We start from the raw sequence: 13,425 nt of genomic DNA on the forward strand, positions 1-13,425 counted from the left end.
CTCCTGGGCATCTCCTCCTGGGCAGGCTCTCCTCCTGGCCGTCTCCTCCTGGGCAGTCTCTCCTCCTGGGCAGTCTCTCCTCCTGGACAGTCTCTCCTCCTGGGCAGTCTCTCCTCCTGGCCGTCTCCGCCTGGGAAGTCTCTCCTCTGGCAAGGCCTGGCATGCTCCTTCCCATCTCCTGGGCAGTCTCTACTCCTGGGCAGTCTCTCCTCCTGGGCAGTCTCTCCTCCTGGGCAGTCTCTCCTCCTGGGCGTCTCCTCCTGGGCAGTCTCTACTCCTGGGCAGTCTCTCCTCCTGGGCAGTCTCTCCTCCTGGGCAGTCTCTCCTCCTGGGCGTCTCCTCCTGGGCAGTCTCTCCTCCTGGGCAGTCTCTCCTCCTGGGCAGTCTCTCCTCCTGGGCGTCTCCTCCTGGGCAGTCTCTCCTCCTGGGCAGTCTCTCCTCCTGGGCAGTCTCTCCTCCTGCAAGGCCTGGCATGCTCCTTCCCTCTCCTGGGCAGGCTCTACTCCTGGGCAGTCTTTCCTCCTGGGCAGTCTCTCCTCCTGGGCAGTCTCTCCTCCTGGGCGTCTCCTCCTGGGCAGTCTCTCCTCCTGGGCAGTCTCTCCTCCTGGGCAGTCTCTCCTCCTGGGCAGTCTCTCCTCCTGGGCAGTCTCTCCTCCTGGGCGTCTCCTCCTGGGCAGTCTCTCCTCCTGGGCAGTCTCTCCTCCTGGGCAGTCTCTCCTCCTGCAAGGGTTGGCATGCTCCTTCCCTCTCCTGGGCAGGCTCTACTCCTGGGCATTCTCTCCTCCTGGGCGTCTCCTCCTGGGCAGGCTCTCCTCCTGGGCGTCTCCTCCTGGGCAGTCTCTCCTCCTGGGCAGTCTCTCCTCCTGGACAGTCTCTCCTCCTGTGCAGTCTCTCCTCCTGGCCGTCTCCTCCTGGGAAGTCTCTCCTCCTGGGCAGTCTCTACTCCTGGGCAGTCTCTCCTCCTGGGCAGTCTCTCCTCCTGGGCGTCTCCTCCTGGGCAGTCTCTCCTCCTGGGCGTCTCCTCCTGGGCAGTCTCTCCTCCTGGACAGTCTCTCCTCCTGGGCAGTCTCTCCTCCTGGGCAGTCTCTCCTCCTGGGCAGTCTCTCCTCCTGCAAGGCCTGGCATGCTCCTTCCCTCTCCTGGGAAGGCTCTACTCCTGGGCAGTCTCTCCTCCTGGGCAGTCTCTCCTCCTGGGCAGTCTCTCCTCCTGGGCGTCTCCTCCATGGGCAGTCTCTCCTCCTAGGCAGTCTATCCTCCAGGGCAGCCTCTCCTCCTGGGCGTCTCCTCCTGGGCAGTCTCTCCTCCTGGGCAGTCTCTTCTCCTGGGCAGTCTTTCCTCCTGGGCTGTCTCTCCTCCTGGGCAGTCTCTCCTCCTGTGCGTCTCCTCCTGGGCAGTCTCTCCTCCTGGGCAGTCTCTCCTCCTGGGCGTCTCCTCCTGGGCAGTGTCTCCTCCTGGGCAGTCTCTCCTCCTGGGCAGTCTCTCCTCCTGGGCGTCTCCTCCTGGGCAGTCTCTCCTCCTGGGCAGTCTCTCCTCCTGCAAGGCCTGTCATGCTCCTTCCTTCTCCTGGGCAGTCTCTCCTCCTGGGCAGTCTCTCCTCCTGGGCGTCTCCTCCTGGGCAGTCTCTCCTCCTGGGCAGTCTCTCCTCCTGCAAGGCCTGGCATGTTCCTTCCCTCTCCTGGGCAGGCTCTACTCCTGGGCAGTCTTTCCTCCTGGGCAGTCTCTCCTCCTGGGCAGTCTCTCCTCCTGGGCAGTCTCTCCTCCTGGGCGTCTCCTCCTGGGCAGTCACTCCTCCTGGGCAGTCTCTCCTCCTGGGCAGTCTCTCCTCCTGGGCGTCTCCTCCTGGGCAGTCTCTCCTCCTGGGCAGTCTCTCCTCCTGGGCAGTCTCTTCTCCTGGGCAGTCTCTCCTCCTGGGCAGTCTCTCCTCCTGGGCAGTCTCTCCTCCTGGACAGTCTCTCCTCCTGGGCAGTCTCTCCTCCTGGGCAGTCTCTCCTCCTGGGCGTCTCCTCCTGGGCAGTCTCTCCTCCTGGGCAGTCTCTCCTCCTGGGCGTCTCCTCCTGGGCAGTCTCTCCTCCTGGGCAGTCTCTCCTCCTGGTCAGTCTCTCCTCCTGCAAGGCCTGTCATGCTCCTTCCCTCTCCTGGGCACTCTCTCCTCCTGGGCAGTCTCTCCTCCTGGGCGTCTCCTCCTGGGCAGTCTCTCCTCCTGGGCAGTCTCTCCTCCTGGGCGTCTCCTCCTGGGCTGTCTCTCCTCCAGGGCAGTCTCTCCTCCTGGGCAGTCTCTCCTCCTGCAAGGCCTGTCATGCTCCTTCCCTCTCCTGGGCAGTCTCTCCTCCTGGGCAGTCTCTCCTCCTGGGCGTCTCCTCCTGGGCAGTCTCTCCTCCTGGGCAGTCTCTCCTCCTGGGCAGTCTCTCCTCCTGGGCGTCTCCTCCTGGGCTGTCTCTCCTCCTGGGCAGTCTCTCCTCCTGGGCAGTCTCTCCTCCTGCAAGGCCTGGCACGCTCCTTCCCTCTCCTGGGCAGTCTCTCCTCCTGGGCAGTCTCTCCTCCTGCAAGGCCTGGCATGCTCCTTCCCTCTCCTGGGCAGTCTCTCCTCCTGGGCAGTCTCTCCTCCTGCAAGGCCTGGCATGCTCCTTCCCTCTCCTGGGCAGTCTCTCCTCCTGCAAGGCCTGGCACGCTCCTTCCCTCTCTCAGAATGCAGGCTTGGAGTCCCTTCAGGCAGACCCTCAGCTCCTCCAGCATGAATGGCAGATTTCAGGTGATGTCCCCTCACCTCTGGGAGTCTGGATGTCAGGCAGATACCAGCCCTGGTCTCACGCGGCTCTTCGAGCACTCCATGGTCAAGAAGAACTTGGCACTGGAACGAAGAGGGTGGTTTTGATCCCTTTTGTACACACATTCTCCACACAGGGACTGTAAATCCCCCATCTAAGGATGGAGAACTGGTTTGGGTCGGTTTTCTTTGAAATTTCATTTCCAGGGGGCTTCTCCAGCTCCTCCTTTATCCAAAGTGGTGGCTCTCACAGCATTTAGCAATGGGGCTGGCTCCAAGCCGCCATATCCACAACCAGCCGCGGCCCGTGCTGGGGCAGTGTGGCCGGGTGAGGGGGGATTACGATGAACGATGTTGAGGGGAAATTAATTAAATAATTCATTTTCCCTCGCCATCGTCCATTGAAACCTCCCCCACTCGGCCCAACTTCCCACTGCTCTTACCTGTACGGGCTGCGGCTGACCACAACATGGGCACAATGAAGTGAGCGGTCGGCACTTGGCTGTCATGAGCATTCCCAAAGCAGTAATCCAGGGCAGTCAAAAGAGCAGTCCTGTCTACAAATATCTGCACATCCTACAAAACAAACAGCAGTCCCACCCTTCCGTCCTACAATCTACCAAGCGGCAGTGCTTGGGAGGAACCAACCAGCAGTCCCACCCTTCACTCCTACCATCTACCAAGAGGCAGTGCTCAGGAGGAACCAACCAGCAGGCCCACCCTTCACTCCTACCATCTACCAAGCGGCAATGCTCGGGAGGAACCAACTAGCAGGCCCCCCCTTCACTCCTACCATCTACCAAGCGGCAATGCTCGGAAGGAACCAACTAGTAGGCCCACCCTTCACTCCTACCATCTACCAAGCGGCAATGCTCGGGAGGAACCAACTAGCAGGCCCCCCCTTCACTCCTACCATCTACCAAGCGGCAATGCTCGGAAGGAACCAACTAGCAGGCCCACCCTTCATCCCTACCATCTACCAAGTGCCAATGCTTAGGAAAAAACAACCAGACGTCCTTTGCTAAAAAGTGCATTTCTAAAGGCTATCTTACCTGGACCCTCCCTCACCTCTCCCACCCTCCATCCGGATGAACGCAGGCAGTACCCGTCCACGCGTGTGGCGAACCAGTAGTATCCATCCATGCCAGTGGTGTGCCGGCAGTACCTGTCAATGCGTGTGACATGCTGGCGGCACCCATCCACGCCTGTGGTGTGCCGGAAGTACCCGTCCATGCCTGTGGCATGCCGGCGGTTCCCGTCCACGCCTGTAGTGTGCTGGCGGCACCCATACACGCCTGTGGTGTGTCGCGGCACCCATCCATGCCTGTGACATACCGGCGGTTCCTGTCCACACCTGTGGCATGCCGATGGTTCCCGTTCATGCCTTGGGCATGCCGATGGTTCCCGTCCACGCCTGTGGCATGCCAGCAGCACCCATCAATGCCTGTGGCATGTCGGCGGCACCACTCCACACCTGTGGCGTGCCGGCGGTTCCCGTCCACGCCTGTGGCATGCCGATGGTTCCTGTCCACGCCTGTGGCATGCTGGCATTTCCCTTCCACGCCTGTGGAGTGCGGGCAGTACTCGTCCATGCCTGGGAAGGCTGAGCCCACCTTCCATCTTGTGCCAAAACAGCGACATGTAGTGCCTGCAGTACTCAGAATATCACAACATAGAGTCTCTACCACATGTCTACACACATACAGCATATGCATCCCCTCAACATGCACATGAGCTGTCAGAGCAAAGTTCTGTGTATGACATATCTGCTGAACTTTACATGAAAGAAGGAAGTAGGCACGCCTCACCCTGGCACAGAGAAACATTTCTGGTCACACCATTGATTCACAAACCACAGTGTGCCTCCACCTACACTTTATATGACGTATGCACGGCAATGCCCACTATGAGGGCACACTTTGTTCTCAGGGTTACATAACAGGTTCTGGACCTCACATCACCATAGACACGCCTGGACCTTGCATCACCATGGACACGCCTGGACCTCGTATCACCGTGGACACGCCTAGACCTCGCATCACCATGGACACGCCTGGACCTCGCATCACCACAGACACGCCTGGACCTCGCATCACCACGGGCACACCTGGATCTCGCATCAATACGGATTTGCCTGGACCTCGCATCACCATGGACACGCCTGGACCTCACATCACCATGGACACGCCTGGACCTCGAATCACCATTGACACGCCTGGACCTCACATCCACATGGACACGCCTGGACCTCGCATCACCATGGACATGCCTGGACCTCGCATCACCACGGACACGCAAAGACCTCACATCCACATGGGCACGCCTGGACCTCGAATCACCATGGACATGCTTGGACCTCACATCACCATGGACACACCTGAACCTTGCATCACCATGGAAATGCCTGAATGCGACCTCGCATCACCATGGACACGCCTGCACCTCACATCACCATGGACACGCCTAGACCTCGCATCACCATGGACACGCCTGGACCTCGCATCACCATGGACACGCCTGGACCTCGCATCACCATGGACATGACTGGACCTCGCATCACCACAGACACGCCTGGACCTCGCATCACCTTGAACACGCCTGGACCTCGCATCACCATGGACACGCCTGGACCTCGCATTACCAAGGACACACCTGGACCTCGCATCACCATGGACACGCCTGGATCTCGCATCACCATGGACACGCTTGGATGCGACCTCGCATCACCATGGACACGCCTGAACCTCGCATCAACATGGACACGCCTGGACCTCGCATCACGATGGACACGCTTGGATCGCGCATCACCATGTACACACCTGGATGCGACCTTGCATCACCATGGACACGCCTGGCCTCGCATCACCATGGACACGCCTGGACCTCGCATCACCATGGACACGCCTGGACTTCGCATCACCATGGACATGCCTGGACCTCGCCTGGATCTCGCATCACCATGGACACGCCTGGATGCGACCTCGCATCACCAGGAACGCGCCTGGACCTCTTATCAGCAGGGACACGCCTGGACCTCGCATCACCATGGACACACCTGAACCTTGCATCACCATGGAAATGCCTGAATGCGACCTCGCTTCACCATGGACACGCCTGGACCTCACATCACCATGGACACGCTGTACCTCACATCACCATGGACACGCCTGGACCTCGCATCACCATGTACATGCCTGGACCTCGCATCACCATGGACACGCCTGGACCTCGCATCATCATGGACACGCCTGGACCTCGCATCACCACGGACACGCCTGGACCTCGCATCACCTTGAACACACCTGGACCTCGCATTACCATGGACATGCCTGGACCTCGCATTACCAAGGACCCGCCTGGACCTCGCATCACCATGGACACATCTGGACCTCGCATCACCATGGACATGCCTGGACCTCGCATCACCATGGACACGCCTGGACCTCGCATCACCATGAACACGCCTGGACCTCGCATCACCATGGACACGCCTGGACCTCGCATCCACATGGACACGCCTGGACCTCGCATCACCAGGGACACGCCTGGACATCGCATCACCAAGGACACGCCTGGATCTCGCATCACCATGGAGACGCCTGAATGCGACCTCGCATCAGCATGGACACGACTGGACCTCGCATCACCATGGACACGCCTGGACCTCGCATCACCATGGACACGCCTGGACCTCGCATCACCATGGACACACCAGGACCTCGCATCAACATGGACACGCCTGGACCCCGCATCACGATGGACATGCCTGGATCGCGCATCACCATGTAAACGCCTGGAAGCGACCTTGCATCACCATGGACACGCCTGACCTCGCATCACCATGGACACGCCTGAACCTCGCATCACCATGGACACGCCTGGACCTCGCATCAACATGGACACGCCTGGACCCCGCATCACGATGGACATGCCTGGATCGCGCATCACCATGTACACGCCTGGAAGCGACCTTGCATCACCATGGACACGCCTGACCTCGCATCACCATGGACACGCCTGGACTTCGCATCACCATGGACACGCCTGGACCTCGCCTGGATCTCGCATCACCATGGACACGCCTGGATGCGACCTCGCATCACCATGGACGCGACTGGACCTCGCATCACCATGGACATGCCTGGACCTCTACTCTTTGAATCACTATCAAAACACTCCTCAGATACAGTTTCACACTCAGAACACTTGAAATGTATCATAAAGAGACATAGAGAGGAATGATTTCCAGGACTCTTTCATTCCAGAAACGTTCATCACTCGTGATAAGAAACTTTTCCCTTTTCCATACTCCATTTCAAAGATGTCTTCCCACCCAGCATGTCTCCTGTGCAGGCACATTCTCTGAGAGGTCAGCAGTCTAGTTGTGCATTAGACCTGTGATTTGCACAGGCAGCTCTTGTGGGAGGTTGGCCTAGTGAAAGTACATAGTGTGGGCTGATGCTATACCTGAGCCCTCAATATGAATATCCTGGTTAGGTATTGGCCCTCTAGGAGCCAATCAAAATGCAGTGCTTGGTTGCCTGCAGCTGTCTGATTTACTATTATGGTTTGCTAAGTCTTGTGTTGTGTCAAGAATGGCAACAGATGATAACTAACAATGGTGTTTGTAAAATAAAGTATTTATTAAAGGCACCAATGACATGAAAAGTGCTCTCTGTTTGGGGTCGTTTGGTGATTGACCCCAGGATGTCAGGGGAGCCCCTAGCTTCCTTCGGGCCAATCGGGTGATCTGCTTGAGAGGGTCCTTCAGCTCTCACTCTTGTCTCAGTTGTCTTCCAGGACCTGCTGATTCTGAGCCCACGTGTAACTGCTCCGCTGGATACAGAGGGAATGGGACCCACTGCACAGGTGAGCCTGAGTGAAGAGGAGCTAGAGGCGTGAAACGTGCCTAGGGGTGAGACGGTGCCTAGGGGTGAGACGATGCCTGGGGGTGAGACGGTACCGAGGGGTAAGACGGTGCCTAGGGGTGAGATGGTGCCTGGGGGTCAGATGGTGCCTAGGGGTGAGCCGATTTCTAGGGGTGAGCTGGTGCCTAAGGGTGAGACAGTGCCTAGGGGTGAGACATGCTCCAAATACCACCCGCTGCACAGGTGAGTCTGAGTGAAGAGGAGCTATAGGGATGAGACGGTACCTAGGGGTGAGACAGTGCCTGGGGGTGGGATGGTGCCTGGGGGTGAGATGGTGCCTAGGGGTGTGACGGAGCCTAGGTGTGAGACGGAGCCTAGGGGTGAAATTGAGCCTATGGGTGAGACGGAGCCTAGGGGTGTGACTGTGCCTAGGGGTGAGACGGAGCCTAGGGGTGTGACGGTGCCTATGGGTGAGACGGTGCTCAGAATACCACCCACTGCACAAGTGAGCTGGAGTGAAGAAGAGCTATAGGGGTGAGACGGTGCCTAGGGGTGAGATGGTGCCTAGGTGTGAGACAGTGCCTTGGGGTGGGATGGTGCCTGGGGGTGAGATGGTGCCTTGGGGTGAGACGGTGCCTAGGGGTGAGATGGTGCCTAGGGGTGAGACGGTGCCTGGGGGTGGGATAGTGCCTGGGGGTGAGATGGTGCCCAGGGGTGTGACATGCCTAGGAGTGAGACGGTGCTCTGAATACCACCCACTGCACAGGTGAGCCAGAGTGAAGAGGAGCTATAAGGGTGAGATGGTGCCTACGGGTGAGACGGTGCCTAGGGGTGAAACGGAGCCTAGGGGTGTGGCGGTGCCTAGGGGTGAGACGGAGCCATGGGGTGAGACGGAGGCTAGGGGTGTGATGGTGCCTAGGGGTGAGACGGAGCCTAGGGGTGTGACGGAGCCTAGGTGTGAGACGGAGCCAAGGGGTGAAATTGAGCCTATGGGTGAGACGGAGCCTAGGGGTGTGACTGTGCCTAGGGGTGAGACGGAGCCTAGGGGTGTGACGGTGCCTATGGGTGAGACGGTGCTCAGAATACCACCCACTGCACAAGTGAGCTGGAGTGAAGAAGAGCTATAGGGGTGAGACGGTGCCTAGGGGTGAGATGGTGCCTAGGTGTGAGACGGTGCCTTGGGGTGAGACATGCCTAGGGGTGAGACGGTGCTCAGAATACCAGCCACTGCACAGGTGACCCTCAGTGAAGAGGAGCTATAGGGGTGAGACGGTGCCTGGGGGTGAGACGGTCCCTAGGGGTGAGACAGTTTCTAGGGATGAGACATGCCTGGGGGCGAGACCGAGCCTAGGGGTGTGACATGCCCCGAATACCACCCACTGCACAGGTGACCCACAGTGGAGAGGAGCTATAGGGGTGAGACGGTGCCTGAGGGTGAGACAGTGCCTAGGGGTGAGACGTTGCTCAGAATATCACCCACTGCACAGGTGACCCACAGTGGAGAGGAGCTATAGGGGTGAGACGGTGCCTAGGGGTGAGACAGTTCCTAGGGATGAGATGTGCCCCGAATACCACCCCCTGCACTGGTGAGCTTGAGTGAAGAGAAGCTTTAGGGCTGAGACGGTGCCAAGGGGTGAAACGGTGCCAAGGGGTGAGACGGTACCTAGGGGTGAGACGGGTGAGACGGAGCCTAGGGGTGAGACATTTACTAGGGATGAGATGTTCCCCGAATACCACCCACTGCACAGGTGACCCTCAGTGAAGAGGAGCTATATGGGTGAGACAGTGCCTACGGGTGAGACGTGCCTAGGGGTGAGACGGTGCCTAGGGGTGAGACAGTGCTCAGAATACCACCCACTGCTCAGGTGAGCCTGAGTGAAGAGGAGCTATAGGGGTGAGACGGTAACTAGGGGTGAGACGGTGCCTAGGGGTGAGATGGTACCTAGAAGTAAGACGGTGCCTAGCGGTGAGACGTGCCAAGGGGTGAGACGGTGCTCAGAATACCACCCACTGCACAGGTGAGCCTGAGTGAAGAGGAGCTATAGGGGTGAGACGGTAACTAGGGGTGAGACGGTGCCTAGGGGTGAGATGGTGCCTAGAAGTGAGACGGTGCCTAACGGTGAGACGTGCCTAGGGGTGAGACGGTGCTCAGAATAGTACCCACTGCACAGATTACCCTCAGTGAAGAGGAGCTGTAGGGGTTAGGCGGTGCTTAGGGGTGAGACAGTGCTTAGAAAGCATACCCTCTTTATGCCTCAACTTGAAGTGATTTATCTGTGCATTTACTTATTTTTAAATACATTTTTCACTGACTCCCATATTCACTCCACTGTGGCTCACCTGTGCAGCGAGCGGTAGTTCACACCATCTTAAACTTTCCTGTATCCCAGTGCAGTTTAATAAAAGAATGAAATGCTCCTTCTCGTCGTCGATCAAGGTCCCCAAAAGATTTATGTAAGGTGTCCACACCCCTCATCCTATTGTCGAGATCAAGGACTCAACATTTGTCCCCATAGACCCTGGAGCAGGTTTTCGCTTGTGCCCAGTCTCATCGCCCGCAGTTCGTAGAGATCCAAAGAGATGCCCTGCACAACGCTGTCACTTCACTGCAGAGACAAGTCATTGGGTCTGGATCCCCTCCAGCCAATCCCCTCCAGCCAATCCCCCTCCAGCCTTCCCCCAGTCATCCCCCCAGACATTAACCCCTGCCCATTCCCTACAGCCACTCCCCTCCCAGCCAATCCTCTCCAGCCATTCCCCATCAATTACCCCAACCATCCCCCAGTCATTCCACCAGCCATTCCCACCACCCATTCCCTCCAGCCATTACCCCCAGCCGTTCCCCCCAGCCATTCCCCAAACCATTCCACCCCAGCCATTACCCCCAGCCATTCCCCCAGCCATCCCCCAAACCATTCCACCCCAGCCATTCCCCAAGCCATTCCTCCCCAGCCAACCCCCCCGCGCCAATGCCCCCAGCCAATGCCCACCAGCCAATACCCTCCAGCCAATTCCACCCCCAGCCAATACCCTCCCATCCAATCCCACCCACCCAATCCTTGCCTTAGCAAAGGCTGAGTACTCACACTACCTGTTGGACAACATCCATATTCCAATATTCCAGAGGAGACAGGCTGGGACTTCCAGTGGTGGTTATCGGACCACAGCCTGAACTTAGGCAGACCGTTCTCCTTACCCCGCCCAGAGCCCACATTAGTCTTAGATGCATTATTCACGGATAGAGCTGGCTATCAGAGAGAGATGAAAATCAGGGATCTTTGTCCACAGCAGAACAGAGGCACCTGCTTGAACCTCGCACCACTCAGTTCATTCTGAAGACCTGCCTTCCATCCTCAAAATGGGGCCTGATTCAGGTTGTGACAGGCAACACAACCGCCATATGGTCCCGCAACAAGCAGAATGGTCCAGGGTCATGGATCCTGTGCCAAGAGGCGCCCGACTCTGCAACTTGTGGGACTCACAGAAGATCCCCCTGGCGGTCAACCGTTTGGCAGGTGCGCTGAAGGCCGTAGTTAACGAGCTCAGTAGACCATCAGGGGCAGCATGGATTGCGAAGATGACTGAAGGTGTCTGCACTTGGTGGGGTGAGCCCTGTCTGGATCGTTCAGCACCACAGAGAACACACAGTATCATGACCACTGTGCATCATCTGAGGTCCTGCCAGAAGAGACTCTGCGAGATGCATCCACCTGAATTGTGACTCCGGTCTCCTGTACACCTGCCTGCCCCGAGGTCTGAGGAAGGTTGGAATGGACCAGGCTCAAGTCATTCTGGTAGCCCCGGACTGGGCCAGAACAGAATGCTTCTCTGATCTCCTCTGCCTGATCGCTTGCCCTCTAGTCTTGTTTGCTCTTGAGGAGAACCTCCAGTGTACCTCCACGCATGGAGATTGAACAGCGCCGACCCAGCGGTCTGATCCGCTCGTGGAGGTGCTGGGTGTTCTGGTGGTTCAATCAATCAATCAATCAATCAATCAAGGGTTTGTGAAGCACACTACTCACCCGTGAGGGTCTCAAGGCGCTAAAGGTGCCCCTCTGCAAGTTTACTCTCTCCAGCCAAAACTGGCTCCAAACCTCAGACCTTCCCAAACTGCTGGTGGCTTCGGCATGCGGTGGAATATGGCCACCGATAGTGAGCCATAGCTCTGCTGTCTTTTATGTGTTGTAGCTCCAAGTCTACCATCTCCTCACGTAGCCTGGCGCCATCGAAGGGCATGTCTATTAGTGAAGTTTGATCGCCCAGGGAAGCCCTGATGAAAGGGCATCCAGGAGTAACATTGAGTGACAACACTGGTGCCCGTAGCCTGAGAAACAGAATCTGTAGTGTCAAGCCCAGAATGAAAAATTTACTTTGTCACATCCTGGCCATTCTGTACCATCTGGGCAAAGACATCCCAGAATTCCTTGGGCGGAGCGGGCAAAATCTGCCTTGGCATGTCCCTGAAGGCATGAGTGAGTCAATTCAAGAGCCATTCAGCATTCAGCGAGGAAAGCACCGTGCGAGTTGAGCAGGAGACTCTTTTCTTCTTCAATTTTCTGTCCATCATAGAGCCCTGAATATAAGACTTTCCACAGTAGGATACTGCGCGAAAATGTCACAGTAGGACGACTCCCCAGCAGAGCTGTGCAAGGCGTTGACCCGGCTGCCATGAGGGAGTCACTCATGGCATCATTGAATGGCAGTAAGGGCTCCGAAGTGGATGTTGCAGAATCTTCATTAGAAGGTTAGCCTTAGTTTCCACTGTACGCAACTGTAAATCTAACACGTTGTGGCTCTGTATATTACCACGGCAAGCGAGGCACGCTCCTCCGTGGGGAGCTCTAAGGGCTAGTTCAGTTCCGTGACTGGTGCAGCCTCGAATCCACTGGCGTTTTGGAGCTCACGCTAGAAGCCAGCACGTGTTTAATGAGGTGGGGGTCAGGCATCTCCTCTTGTTCCTTGTGGGGAAGATGCTGCAAGCCTTGAATTGCATCAGTCAGACCCAAGGAGGGCTTCCATCCTCCAGAAGTACTGTCTGCAAGCACAGGTGCAGGAGGACAGCCACCCTGGCCCTGAGGCCGTGCCATGGTCATTGGCCGGCACACATGGGATTCGCCCTGGCTGATGCCGGCTCTCGAGCTGCCGCCGGAACAGGCTCTGACACTGGGGCTGATATGGAAAGAGGGGGGGCCTGTGGCACGGGATCAGGGCAGAACGACTGAGGTCGAGCTAGGCTAGGCTCCAGGATCTGGAAGACTGATGGATGTATGCGGCATGAAGTCATGCCAGAAGCATCCCGGAACTATCTTGAAAAGTAGCAGGGTAGCCTCCTTGAAGGCCGCAATCTTTTGCGGTGTTGACGATGACCCAGGAACTTTGGCTCAGGAACCGTCTATGATCCAAGTTGGATGTTAGCTTCTTTGCACACGAGCTGTGAAACCTCTCTTTGAAGCAAGAGACATCAGCAAGACGTTTTATGTTTTCCATCTAACTTTTCTTTTCTTCAACCTCGTCCTGGACTTACCCAAGGATTGGCCGCAGGAACGGGAATGACCCCTCTAGTTGAACCTGGACCAATCTTGGGGCCGATTCACAGAACTAATCTGAGATAACATCCCAAACTAGTAGTAAAGTTAGGACTCCTAACTTTACTACTACTAATCTGAGATAAAATCCTAAACTTACTACTTTTGGTATTCATAGAAGGCATTTAGTAGTAGTAAAGTTAGGATTCCTAAATGCCTTTTGTGAATACCGAAAGTCGTAAAGTTAGGATTTTATCTCAGATTAGTT

General features: G+C 57.1%; 1 protein-coding gene across 1 annotated transcript in view; it reads left to right on the top strand.

Annotated features, from left to right (window-relative positions):
* Window positions 1–13,425, top strand: part of STAB1 (stabilin 1) — a 756,575-nt gene that overhangs the window by 507,122 nt on the left and 236,028 nt on the right. Inside the window, exon 42 of the mRNA XM_086939405.1 lies at window positions 7,554–7,633. Within this exon, the coding sequence (XP_086795531.1) occupies window positions 7,554–7,633 (80 nt within the window). The remainder of the gene's footprint in view (window positions 1–7,553; window positions 7,634–13,425) is intronic.

The sequence above is a fragment of the Lissotriton vulgaris genome, chromosome 9 (genome assembly GCF_964263255.1).
Source record: "Lissotriton vulgaris chromosome 9, aLisVul1.2, whole genome shotgun sequence".
In the NCBI taxonomy this organism is placed as follows: Eukaryota; Metazoa; Chordata; class Amphibia; order Caudata; family Salamandridae; genus Lissotriton; species Lissotriton vulgaris.